At 39.8% G+C, this 13,821-nt stretch overlaps 1 protein-coding gene across 1 annotated transcript in view; it reads right to left on the bottom strand.

The window, feature by feature from the left end:
* Positions 1–13,821, bottom strand: part of mcf2la (mcf.2 cell line derived transforming sequence-like a) — a 40,328-nt gene that overhangs the window by 25,986 nt on the left and 521 nt on the right. The window contains exons 2-3 of the mRNA XM_070930949.1: positions 10,591–10,658; positions 9,365–9,545 (exon numbers count right to left, since the gene is read on the bottom strand). Of these exons, the coding sequence (XP_070787050.1) occupies positions 9,365–9,545; positions 10,591–10,658 (249 nt within the window). The remainder of the gene's footprint in view (positions 1–9,364; positions 9,546–10,590; positions 10,659–13,821) is intronic.

The following is a 13,821-nucleotide window of genomic DNA, read 5'->3' as shown; positions in this document are numbered from 1 at the left end:
TGTTTTGGGGGGAAGTTGGGTACGAAGGATTTATTACAATGACTGTGGATTTGCTTTATAATCACTAACCCGTCTTGCATAGCTCTGTGCATAGTGCTTTAGCGTAATGGGCATGTGATTACTGACTTTACTGATCTTTAATTGGGCTTACAAGACAAAGTTTTGACCAAGCACTGCAGCACTCAACAGAAGATTTCTCCCAGCACTCTGATCTTGATCACTCAGACATTTGATCAGTTGATATGGCTTTGTATCTGTGGTAAAGTTGAGTAGGTCATAATCAAAAGGTTAGCGATCCTCAACAGAAACTGATCCTTCTCTTCAAAGCTTACATGTAGGGCATGATGAAAAGTGAGGCGCACAGTGCCCCAGGGTATGACATACAGCTTTTAAGAGAGCAACTTCAGTTCATTTAAACTAAAGTCATAAGATATCTGTGTGTCTTTTTTTTACCCTTTTTAACAGCAGGTTTTCACAATGTACGTAATGCAGAATGTATTCATGTTGAATAAAGGGGCACCAGTTCTATAGTTCAAGTTCATTTGAGGGAGGGTCTCATGAAAAAATGCTTATGGGAAGTTTTCCAGAGTTTCTGGGTGCTTGCCTAGGAAGGTTATGATATATCTGTACTGCAAAACCCCCTCTCCCCCTTTTTTAGTCAAATATGAATTAATCGTTTTAGTTACAGTTATTGAGGTAAATATGAGGAGCTGTATATTAGCATGATAAACATGTTGCTTCTTTAAAAATCAATATGTTTGATTTGTTGTTGCCATCATCTTATCCGCCCTCAGGGATCATTAAAGATTCTGTCCACTTTATCTAATTTACCTGTCTGAATTGAGTTTATTGATTATGTTCTCTTGCGTTTGTGTTGATACAGTTCTCATGTAACTGTTTGCTGTGAATGACTCTTGAGGACAAATTAAATTGACTGAAAGGTACATTACAACAGCTGCTGCTGCTAAATCCAATGTAAACAGGTAATGTTAAAAGCAAGGTAAGTGCTTCCTGTTCTTCTGAGACACACAGACCCACATCCCAGATTGGGAGCTTAGCGGAGACTTGTCAATTTCTAATCCTGACTTGGCAAAAAGCAATGCTAGGAAAGGTTGATACCTTGGTATCTGCGTGTGTTTAGGAGAGTCGGCTGTATCGGCTCATAAGATAACCTCAGTCCATCTGCCAGCAGAGCAACCATGATTGCTCGCTCTGCACAGCAACACAAACCAAAACACACCACACTGTACACACACCTGAAAAAGCCTGCAGAGGGCCAAGAAAAGCATGACAAAATCTCTGGATTATGATCAACACTGTTTGCCATTATTGCACATCAGAGCAAACAAAGAAACTGAATAAAAAGCAATGGAGTCCACCAATGAACACACACACACACACACACACACAACTGAGAGTGGAAATAAGGGGGAGGAGATGTTGACATTCAAACTCTCAAAAGGGTTTTGTCCACAACGTTGCTCCCAACTGACAAGAGGAAACACACTGTGTTAATGGGACAAATGTGATTAACATGCTGTCAGTGTGCTCCGCTGCGTACTGTACTGAGGATGGACAAGCGTCACGTTAGCTTACAGCTCACTTCAACACACAGCCAGGACCTCAGGACAAAAACACACTCTCCACTTTAGATTGGATTATGTAACCGTCTGATGGATAGTAATGCCTTCAGCAGGAAAAGCATTTTCGGGCAATGAGACCAAATCAATGGGGATAATGAATTCAGGTCATGTTCATTCATTTAGCTCATTCACGGAGGGTTTTACACCCATTTAAAAACTGCTTTTAACATCTGAATATTGACTCTACTGTAGATCTGCCACCAATATTGCTTTTTTTTTTGTTTTTCTTGCCCAGCGTTGCTGCTTGCAGACTGTAGCAGACTGCAGAGTCTACACCTTCCAGCCAATCAGAATCGAGAATCCTCAGTGGCCATTGTACAAAATTCTTTAATATCACATGCACAGTTTTGCACTGCCACGTAAAAACCCAGCATCTCCATTTCAGATGTGTTCTATTATGCACAAATGTGTGGAGAGATTTCATACTTTCATAATTAGCTTGTGCAGTTAGCACTGTGCAAGAATTTTTAATTTAATTTTTAATAGAATTACATATTTACCTTTTCTCTTTTGTGATGACGATGTCAGTAAATAATACAACATTTAGGCAGATTTACATTGTTTCCAGCTCCATTTCCTATTTCAAACTTTTCTAAATCCAAAAGGACTATGCTGAGTACTAGAATTGCAGTTGACTCACTGTGAACAACAGAAGGAATAGTATTGAATGGACATTGTTTTGTTTTAGCTCTGTCTCGAGATTGCTCTGACTTGGGACTCGTCTCGGGCTTGCATTGTTAATTTGTGAGCATATTCGTATGTCATCTGAGTACTCAGTGGCCTTCCTCTGGGGCTACCCAGGACAAACTGTGCAGTTTGAGATATTTAGACTTAAAAGCTCTAAAATAGAAAAATAAGTGAGTTCATTCTGTTCTACACCTATGATGAACAGCTTCAAACAAACTGGATGCAAAAGATGGCAGTTGGCTGTTGCACATGAAAACATCTGGACCAGGACAAGAATACACAAGACACACACACACACACACACACAGGAAAGCACCTGCAGAATTCACACAGTCTTATCTGTTTCTATAAAAGTTATTTACACACGAGAAGTCACCCAACACACACACTCTCTAATAACAAATGAACAGTCTCTCTCTCTCACTTGCCTCAGTCACACACTCTACCTGTCATCATCTTCAGTTGCAGCCACAGTCTGGTGATATCGTGGCAGAGTTGAGACACTCGGTTTAGAGCCATTGTTTTGTCGGTACATGTATGCCCCCCTGATACCCCCACACACACACACACACTGTTAAAACACATTCACACACAGCCACATATTCTGTCAGAGTGCATCACGGTGGAAGTTCAGGCAGCCCATTCCACCACAGCCGAAGACTTCAGCAGCTTACTGAGCTGTCACTGCACAGCGTAGCCCACACACACTCACACACACCTCCCCCCTCCCTGTCTGTACCAGCCAGCGAGGCGGAGTTTCAGATGGTCCGCCCCCAGTTTCACATGTCACACTGTTTTCACGGATAGATAGAGGAAAAACTAGATGTGACAGAATATGGAAGTCTCTAAAAACCTCAGCAATGAACTAAAAAAAATGCACAAAAACACAGAGATAGTTAGAATTGACAATAACAGCTAATACATAATAATGATTATTGTTCATTGTCATCATTCCCATGTATAATCTGTCTCCAGTGGGATTCAATGACATTGGGCTAATATATTAGATTACTGCAATAATACATTTCTTTGTTTTTAACATCACAGTATGAAATATGGTCTAAATTAGCTGAGACCAAAGGATCTGTTGGCCGATACTAATCAGTTTTTACGGTGGATGTCTCTCTCTGATTCAGTCTGTTCAACAGAAGTTGAAGAATATATAAGCAAATACGTACAAGTTAACATTTATTTTGGGTACAAATTGATTTATGTTAATTGTGGATTTGCACATGATGTGTAAATTAGAAATTTCATGTTAGTAAAATTTAAAATGAATTTATAGCATTATTGTATGACGTTTCCATCCTGATGAAACCGTATTTCACAAACATGGACATAGTGAAAATCTACTTGCAGGGAAATGAAAGAGTTATCCAGATTAATGTTGACAGCCTTTTTAGTGAAAGCCGCTTCTAAAAATCACATTTGTCCTAAGTTCATCTTTGCTTGCTGCTTGTCTTCTGGCTCTCACTTTTAAGTGTCAGATTTTCCAGGTTCCAACTGACATGTGAGCGCACCAAGCTAGAGCAGAGTAGTGAATAAAGAATAAAAGTTAGGCTCCAAATTAAGCTAATGTAAAGTAAACATGATTTATGGGTGTGTACTGTACACAATTCAAATACAAGACTCATGTCGATGCCAGAGGGAAAAGGAGGCCTCTTTCTCTCTGTTTTTCTCACACTCTCTCACAGACACACAAACACATACACACAATGCCAATGGAGACAGCAGGGGGACCCAGTGTGCCACACACAGAAGCAGTGACAAGTGGGACTGGTGAAAATGTGAATAGACCCTCAGGAGCTCAATTCACAAGATGCTGCCCTGCTGAGGAAAACACACATTTCTAAACTGTCATTCTGTTGCATAAACAAGGAAAACAGTCTCCTCACATCCTACTGGATGTATGTAAACCAATGCAGAAACCTGATAATCCCAGCAAATAAAAAAGCTGTAAAACAGGAAAGACAGAATATAGGACAAGTAAAATGTAGAAAAGTTCATTGTGTCAGAATCCAAAGTCCTTATTTAGTAACATTTCTCATTCTGGTCTTCAGCCTAAACAAAATCTATGGGATTTATGAGGCCACCAGCCCTGCTTTCTAAACCCATGCTGACTCTTGTCATCACGACATCTTCTTGTCCTGCCTAAACCTTTGTCGGTGTGATGTCAATTAACATCTCTCAATTAACTGTTGTCACTGGTTGTCAAAAACTTTGACATTTAAAACATGCATGGTGTGGTTGCTGCATTTTGCCTTTTCAGCAAGGCAAGATGCACAAAACAGGGTAATTTCAAAGGTGTAGCCTGTCTGAGAAAATAACCCTGATTATGTCACAGTGATGTCATCAGGGTCATTTCAGCTTGGGGTTGGAGACTCAAATTTAGAAAAGAAAGCCTGTGTTACAAACTGGTGGCATGGAGCTTCAATTTTGACCATTCTTTCGTTCTGTTCCGTCCCTCCACTTTATGAAAGCACAATACTACCTTGCTAAATGTCACTCTGTTTTTAGTGGCAAATAGAAAGATTTGAGTCTATAAATTCTTATTGGATTTAATGCATGAATGCTTTTAAGGCGTGTTAGTACATTTGAAATAGTGTAACACAGAGCTGTTTTGAACATATAACAATTTTATTGCAGTTAGAAGAGTCTGGGGCTGATTTTAGATCAAGGAGAATGAAGACAGAATACTCATCTTCAGACCTCTTCTACTATCATCCTGCTGACCAGCACAAAGGAGATAATCCATGCTCACATGCATGGACACACATGCATGATCACACACTCACACACAGAGAGACCCCTTACTCAATCTGTCTATGTGGTTTCTTGAATTTCCATTAAGCCGTGTTTACAGTCTCAACATAAAGCACAAAACAGAGTAATTTTATGAACTTATGCACAATGGTTTTACTTGTAAAGATGATTAAGTGCCGGCCCAGATGAATTAAGTGCAGATCAACAACTACCTACAGTGAGTCAGAAAGAAAAGCAGTCTGTTCATCCAGTCACTGATGGGTTTTTAAGTTAAGTCAAAACAGGACACATGCTTAATCCTGGCTGTTTCTCTGAACTAAAATAGAAATGCTTTCATCTAAAATATGCACTAAAATATGGTGACGTCACAGGGTAACTGTGGACTGAGATTAGGTGCGAGGAGATGAAAAACACTGGACGTGTGAGATTAAGAATTAGATTAAGGCTACATTAAAGATGAATCTCTCAGTCTAGTCTGAGATAAGATTAGCAATACATGAAGGGATTCAAGAGAGTTGGAGGTCCGTGTCAAAATGCAGGCCTGTGTGTGTGCGTGTGTGTGCGCGTGTGTTTACCCAATGTCAGATTAAGATGATAGAGCACGTTGGCTTTGGGACAGGAAAAAGCAGAGAGTTTATAATGGCTCATTTCCTGTCTCTGCTGATTTATTCTCCAACAGCTCTGACAGCTAGCAGTTTCACCCTCTGGAGGCCCATTTACAGTTCCGCCCTCAGCGCTCACATTTTAGACAGAAAAGCTACACCAAAAGTTGTCATTAGTGAGTTTAAGACACATTTTATCCCTTAAGTATTGCATTGTATATCTATATAAGTGTATAGTCTTTGAGTTAAAAATATTTCATGACGTGTGAATGTGCATGTGTGTGTGTTTACATGGGATGCGGATCAGACTTCAGTGTGTGTGTACGGGATGTAAGGAGACCCGTTTGTGCCTGTATGTGTGTGTATGAGGGGATGTGGTGCAGACTACAGCTAGAATAACTCCCACCTGAATTATTTATTTGAGACTTTCCCCCCCAATGTCTGTGTCGGCAAAGACCAGACACTATTGACTCCTTCCGCTCCAGGATCAAACACTATTGGCTGGCTGGAGCGTAAACAGGAAGACACCAATTGAGAAGTGACTCACAGGCCGAAACAAGCAGGAGGGTAAACAGGAGAACAAAGGAAAGGTGTGAACAAGCAGACAGTTTGAATCAAGGCTGTAACAACATAAGTCAGCACATAACTGGCTTTTCATTTGTTATTTGTGGAATTAAATTACAGAACTATGGCCAGTTGCAATGTCTCAAAGATACAATGAGATTATGAGCCATCTTCATATATTTTGATCCTAATTTAATTTTCTTTTTGGCAAAAAACAAACCTTCAAATGTCAGACAAATCAGACACATTTTCTTTCTCCGTCACTCTCTACATCACAGTTTAGATGAGGGGATACAGTAGCAGGCAGTCATTAAGCCAATTTTCTGTTGCCTTCTTGACATACTTGACTTTGTTGATATGTGACGTACACTTGACAGAAAGCAGACTGCATGGCCGAGTTAAGGGGTAAGACAGACTCCTGTCAACCAGCATGACAGCCAAAAGGAAGATGTCACTTTCAGTTAAAGCTGGGTTAGATAACTTTAATTTAGAAATCCTGTAGGAGAAGTGAGACCATTTCTCTCTGGACAGAGCAAAAAGACAGAGCAAGACTCTCAGGAGTTACATAATCTGCGCTTGGTATAAAAACTGACTGCTACGATGTAAAGACAATGGAACATTCAACACAGTAATAAGGTCCAGTTCACTTTTACAGTATTATACTATATTAAATTAATGATTTTTGTATGTTCACCCAATAATCAATAGGCATGTTGACAGTTTATTTTGTTAAAATGACACCATCAAGTAGTTTTTGAAGTCACAGGAGAAGTCTCTGAAACCACTTAAAGTTAGACTAATTCAATTCTGTATATAAAGTCAGGCCTATTAAAGACCAGTGTAGTCAGGAAATTATGATCTTTAACTGTACATACATGTAATCACCACCAACTCTGGCTGACTGGTTTGGAAAAGGAAACGCAAATATCCATAAAACATTACACATGTGACAGAACTGTCACGAGTTGTATTTATTGTTTTAAAAGCAGCTGATAAGTGTGTGTGTAAGGCGCATGCAGTACAACAATAAAAAAGGCTCAAATCCGGCACAACCCTCCAATAAAATTACTGTGGTTACTGCGCTATAATATGATCAACTTCTTATTGCATGATGTCTCCTAGTGCACAGCATTGCACAAAAGAAAAATACTACAAAAGAACTAGTGAAAACACTTTGTTTGTGAACCAGTTTGAGATTTTCTTCCCTGGTCAGGATGAGGACAATGAACTTGAAGGAGAGGAGTGTGTGTGTCGAAGGGTCAGGGTCGCTCACACCGACAGCTCAGATGACGACCAGGGATTTTAACTTGAAAAGGTCACCAGGTGTCAAACAGAGACAGGGATATCATGGGAAAGACGGTTAAAATGATGGAAAACAGATTGCGAAATGAGAATACCTATGAAAGAGGAAGTTTTGCCATTTAGGGGTGAGACCATCATCTGTCACGATGGATCATCACTTAGGGAAACACCAGAGGAAGTTGCAAAGAAGACAGCAGCTGACCATTATAAAACCATAAAATCTTGGTGGTGGGTCAACATTTATTCACAAATATTGCAAGCACAAGCACAAATACTTTTTGTTCAATTACTACACTTTAACTTTGGGTTTTTGTGTGAGATTTAAACAGATGACTACAGTATATGTTACTAGAAGTACAATGTAATTCTGCAGGTTAACAGCATGTCTAAATCCATCAAACTTTAGAAATTTAACAGAAGGCTTTAAGGACAGATGTGAAAATGGATGGATGGCCTCAAAATATCTCCAAACAAACAAGTTTTGGAAATAGAAGTTGATATGGCAACAGTGACGAGGAAAGGAAGATCAAGAGCAAAAACGCAGCACCTGTCTCCGTGACACAGCCTTTCTAGAATAGCTCTCACTAAAAATACACATATCATCTCTAAATACAGACCAAAGCCCACAGGAAACAGACCAGAATAGACCTGAACCATCACTGACAGGCACCAAGATCTAAAAACCAAGTCCTCACATACACCCAGGAGTCTGCGTGATCAATGGTGTACAAATACTCAGCAGTCACAAACACACACACATTTCTCTGTCACACATGCACACAGGCTGCCAGATAATTAAGGCACCTTTTATTGAACCACCTTGAGTACATAAGGATGTCTCAGGCCACAGTAGACATTTATCAGAGGCACGTTTTCTTGTGCAGCTTTACATCCACACTTCACATCACATCTAACTCCTGGATGGATAAAGATTTACTTGACCGGTAAGGACACATTATGCACTAAAGTGAAGGCAACATGCACATGAATTCAAAGGTCAATGAAACAGGTTATCCCATTTTCATTTTATTTTCAGTTTGACTAGAATTACTTCTTTGTGATTCAAGTTTGTCTGTTAGCCCAAGTGCAGCTGTAATGAATGCTTTCTCTTCATGAGAGAGGAGCACTCATGATGGCAGAGAAGGTCTGTTAAAAGGAAACAAACATGAATCGATGCTTTTCTGAATTTTTCAAGAGTGTATGTTACTGTTGAGGAGGACTTTTCGTAAGAGTTTAGGGTAACGGAATAGTAAACACAGCTGAACTGCAACCTGATGGGAATTGCAGTTATTTAATGCATGGTGTTAGCAAATAGTAGGAAGGAACCCATTGGTTTGAACAGAAATCTCTCAGTATCATGAGTCAGCTTTCCAGGAAGACTGCTGAAAAAACCCCTAAAAATCATCTGAGGAACAGAGGCCAGTTGCATGTGATCATCATGTGGAAAACAAGCTAAGAGAAAAAGCAGCATTTGCAGGTCACTCACAATGACATACTAAACTAGTTTATGCATCCCTAAATACTGCACATGTAGTATGGACAGTGAATATACATTATTCAGTTCAAATCAAATGTTTAACGAGACAATCATAAGCATTACAGCCAAACCTCAGGAGAATATATATATATATATATATATATATATATGTCTTATAATTTTGACTTTAGATTACCGTCTTCCTTCCCTTAAAGAAAACAGCCATGATTTCCATCCCAACATTGAGTCAGCATGAGCCTTCACATGCACTCACCTCACACACCACAGCTAAAACTCAATGACACACACGTCCCTGCAAAACTCACTATGCAGCTGTTGACAGCAGCGGGTGTATCTGTAGTAGCTCTCCATCTCCTGCAGTGAGATGCAGACAAATCTCTCTCCTCCATATTCCTGTTTTCCTGTGCATTCCTTCATCCCGTCCTCCTGTCTGTTCCCTTCTTCCTCTCTTACCGTCTTCACAGGTAGAGAAAAGCCTGCCTCATCCTGCTCTCCTCATTTGTATTTCCAAACCCTCCCTGTCTGTCTCTCTCTCCTGCACACACACCTGCCATGATTACACCACTCCTCTTTCCTCTGCTCCTCCTTCCTGCTGTGGAACTCCGACTGAAGAGAGAATATATACTTATACACCCTGTGACAGTTTGCTCTCACCTCGTCTCAAAAATAATCCACATTCAGGATTTAATTAATCGCTTGTCTTGCAGTTTTGTTGCAGACAGCGTCACACATGCACACACATATTGAGTACTGAGCCTTCAAAATCACTTTTTCTTAAACAGGGGTGCGTAGGCTAAAAACAGGTGTCAACTTAGATGTGAAAAGATGTCATAAGATCTTCAGATTTAAAATCCTTTCAAAAATAAAGATTTTAAAACAAGAGTTGAACATTAAAGTGACATTAACTAAAGAGTTCATAGTCCAGCCAGGACGTGATTGTCAGTGTGACTCCTCCAAACACAACTACACAAACACACATGGTTGCTGCCACATTGATATTACCAGTATTATGCAGAACAGTAATCCAGACATATACTGGTTTGCATTTGTCAGCAGAGATTGTGTCGCTTTAGCTAGAACTATAAAGTCTCAGGCAAAGCCACAGTTCTGAGCTTTAACTCTCAGTATCATTGATGGCAGTGCACATGAATCAGCAACATGTCATATGTCTTTATAACACAGAAAGAGCCTGAAGGGATTACATTGTTTGGATAGAAAAGCTCAAACACAGAATCAACCTCCCATCTAATGTCTACAAACTAAGATTAATCCTCTGACCTGTCTGGCTTCTGTCCTTCTGGTGAGAGAGTTGTTCATGTGGACAAATATTGATTAGGCTGTGCCACGTGAGGATTTTTCAACAATCAATGCAGTTTCGTCTTTAACTGAACTAAACTAAACTTGACCTACCCTAAAATGACCCCTTTGCGACCAGTGCGTCCAGTGAAAATGTGCCTGCTCCTGGTCTATACTACTCAACAGATTCCCAGAAGTAGAATAATAGAATTTCATACGTTAAGACGGCACTCACCACGTCTGTTAGTCTGCGTGCATTTATGATTCTGTTTGCTTTCTGCTGGTTGACGACCACAGCACAGGCTGGAAGACATGATACACACAAACACCTGTCCACCAGTCTGTTTCTCTTTCTAATCAGTTTCTTTGACTTTCTGTTTGTCTGCCTGTTTATCGGTCTCGTAACTATCCAACTAGTGAACAGACATTTCTGCTGCTGATGCATTGGGACATAAGGTAAGTTATCAATTAGCCACTCACGAGGGCCATATCAGGTAATCAGTTACTAAGGTCAAACACGGAAGAGGGCTGCGTTCAAGAGATTACACTGTGACAGCTAGTGCCCCTGCTGGCCTGGTGAGTCTACACTTAAAGGAATACTACAACAATTTCGGAAGTACAGTACATTTGTTTACTGGATGTTAGATGAGAATACGTGAGAAAAACTAAAACAACTCACTATTGTACAACATGAGGACAATCATGGTATACCGATCTAAAATAGAGCTGATATATTTCCTCTACTAGTCAAGAATAATATTTGAAGAACACATATGCATACAGGCTGTAACTCAAGCAGAACCTGAATATTGTTTTGGGGGTAGATCCCTAAATTCGAACTCATATTTCAGACACTTACTGTAAACCACACTCCCAATTTCAACTCATAAATAACACCTCAAATATCATGTAATGATATTATCTAGAGAGAGAGGTACATGCTGAATCCCATGCTCGGAAAGTGAATAGTGAAGTTCTTCTATTATGTTTGAAAAATGAGGGGGAAACACGGCAGGGGGAATCTCCCCGTGGTGATAGGAAATCCTGTCCTGTCATCCTGTCACAGTGATTCAAATAACAGACACTACAGACCAGAACATTCTCTGAACGTGGATGTCCAAAATATACACCTGAACCTTTACAATCAGCACACACACACACACAAACTAACCTGTTCTCCAGGTCGATCCGCGGCTCCTGATGTGTGTGTGTCGGGTCAACAGACTGATGGATACAAACAGATTGTGAAACAGCTGACTCAAAACCTCTTGGCCCTCTTGAATTAACTCCACAAGAGACATCGTCATATCAGAGAAGGCATCATACTATGTCTGTGAGCTTATTCAAACTGCCTGCCTCTCCTCCTCCTCCTCCTCCTCCTCCTCTTCCTCCTCGATTAAGCTGCTGTGTTTGTTCTGGTGAATGTGCGATTGTTTATCTCACTTCATGTCTACTTTGTGTTTATCACAGGATGAGAGGGGTGGAGGGTGGGCTATGACATAAACCCCCCTGCAGCTAATTATACCAACTTTGCAAATCTGTGCGTGTATGCTGTCCTATGTGTATGTTATGTAGAAGCACATAAACACGTACACTGAGAAATTTGTTTATCAATAATGTGTGTTTTTCTGTGTGACTGTCAGCTGACTGTCTTCAGGGGGAATTAAAATGAAACCAGCAAAACACAAAGTTCACTTTTCCTGTTGAGTAATTGAGAATGAGTAAGACAGCAATAAAAAGAAAGTCATAGCATGCTTCACATGCTTAGTGATTGATTTAAAGTTCAGGAGAACATGTGGCAAACCCACTGTTATCTCAAGTCTGAAACAAATGAATAGTAAACTATGTCAACTGAAGGCCTAATATCTACACATTTTCAGTAGCCAAGAAAAAAAACGCCTCGTCTTTAGCTTGATGATATGTTTTATATCAGACACTTTTCTTAACTCGTCAAAATCACCCAAAGGGAAAGGCTTTTACAACATCTTGTTACTTTTAATCTTTTCTTTTACTCAAAACCACTTGTGACATGACTTGTGATTTTTTGGGGCATTACTGGTAATAGGTAGAAAACTAAAATCACACTGGTGCCATCCGTTAAGGTATCTGCCTCCCTTCAACTATCCCATTATCTTTATTTCATCTAGTTTATCATCACACAATCACACAAACATTCCCAATGTATACTTCAAAGGTAGCAAGCAAGGGTGGTCATGCACATTTCATTACGTGTGGCATTCTGCACTATTAGATTTATTAATTAATCAAGTAGATGGGTCACAGTCCGAAAGATCAAAACCAATGCCCTCCTACTCTGAGATGGCTTCAAACCTAATCACACTGACAACAAACTGAATTATTCCAGCCCATTCTCCAACTGCTCTCTTAGAAAACATGGCATGATTTATACTGGTTATATAATATAATACTATTACAATTTATTTATACTGGTACTATTTATATCTGTCTTTTAAACAACAATGGCGTGACATTTCACCTTTAGCAAAGAGCTGAAGGCACAGAGAGACACAGCAAAGGAATAAAGGGGCTCGCAACAGGTTGCAAATTGAATCGTTGCCTTCAGGAGCAGTGCATACTGTCGCTGCATGTACTGCTGCCAGAAGAACATTATATCCAATATAAAGTTACAGGTAATTGAATCATTAGCTGTGTATGGCAATCCTTTCTGTTTGAGTTGAAGCAGATAGTAGATCAAAAACAACGACCAGTATAAGAGTGTTTCTTATCTACTATCAACATCTATCTACAAAGTCACACTCAAACAACAAATATATAACCATTTTTATATGCAGGAAGCAGATGAGGTATTTGAAATGGTCATTAACTCATTGGATACAGTAAGTGGACAAATGTAGACAACACCATAACAAAATATTTGCAGCAATCTATTTCAGCTATTTTCCTATTCAAAGCACCTGCCCATAGCAAAGAGCTACGTTCCCGACTGATGGTGCTTCTGGCCACAGTTGACTGTGATCTCATAGTTTGAACCTAACAGGCAAACCAATTCATAAATCTGAAATGTCAATGTCTTAGAACCCTGAAATAGTCTAGACTATCATGTGAGCAGATTTTGTCTTCCGGATCTTATTTTATTTATTTTAGCTGCTCATCTACAGACAGTCCTACCAAACTGTCTACACTGTATGAGGGGGGATGATAATGGTACAAGTAAAGTATAGTCACTCTTACATATTGTTTCTCTGGGTTAAATTACTCCTTGTTTTGCTGGAACCTCCTAAAAGACACCTGGGGTCAAATCCCATTTTCAAAACCAAATGCAAGCTGTGACTTGCGACATGAGATCATTTTGCATGCTCTTGCATTAATTTTGACACATTTAACTAATAAAATGAAACACCACACTTGCGACCCATGCACGAACATGCGAGAGCCCTTAGAGGGGGACAATCATTTGTGAAACCGGCGCTGGCACCATTTGCAA

The sequence above is a fragment of the Enoplosus armatus genome, chromosome 24 (genome assembly GCF_043641665.1).
Source record: "Enoplosus armatus isolate fEnoArm2 chromosome 24, fEnoArm2.hap1, whole genome shotgun sequence".
Lineage (NCBI taxonomy): Eukaryota > Metazoa > Chordata > Actinopteri > Centrarchiformes > Enoplosidae > Enoplosus > Enoplosus armatus.
Note: the sequence above shows the minus strand (reverse complement) of the source record. Positions and strands in the feature narration are given on the sequence as shown.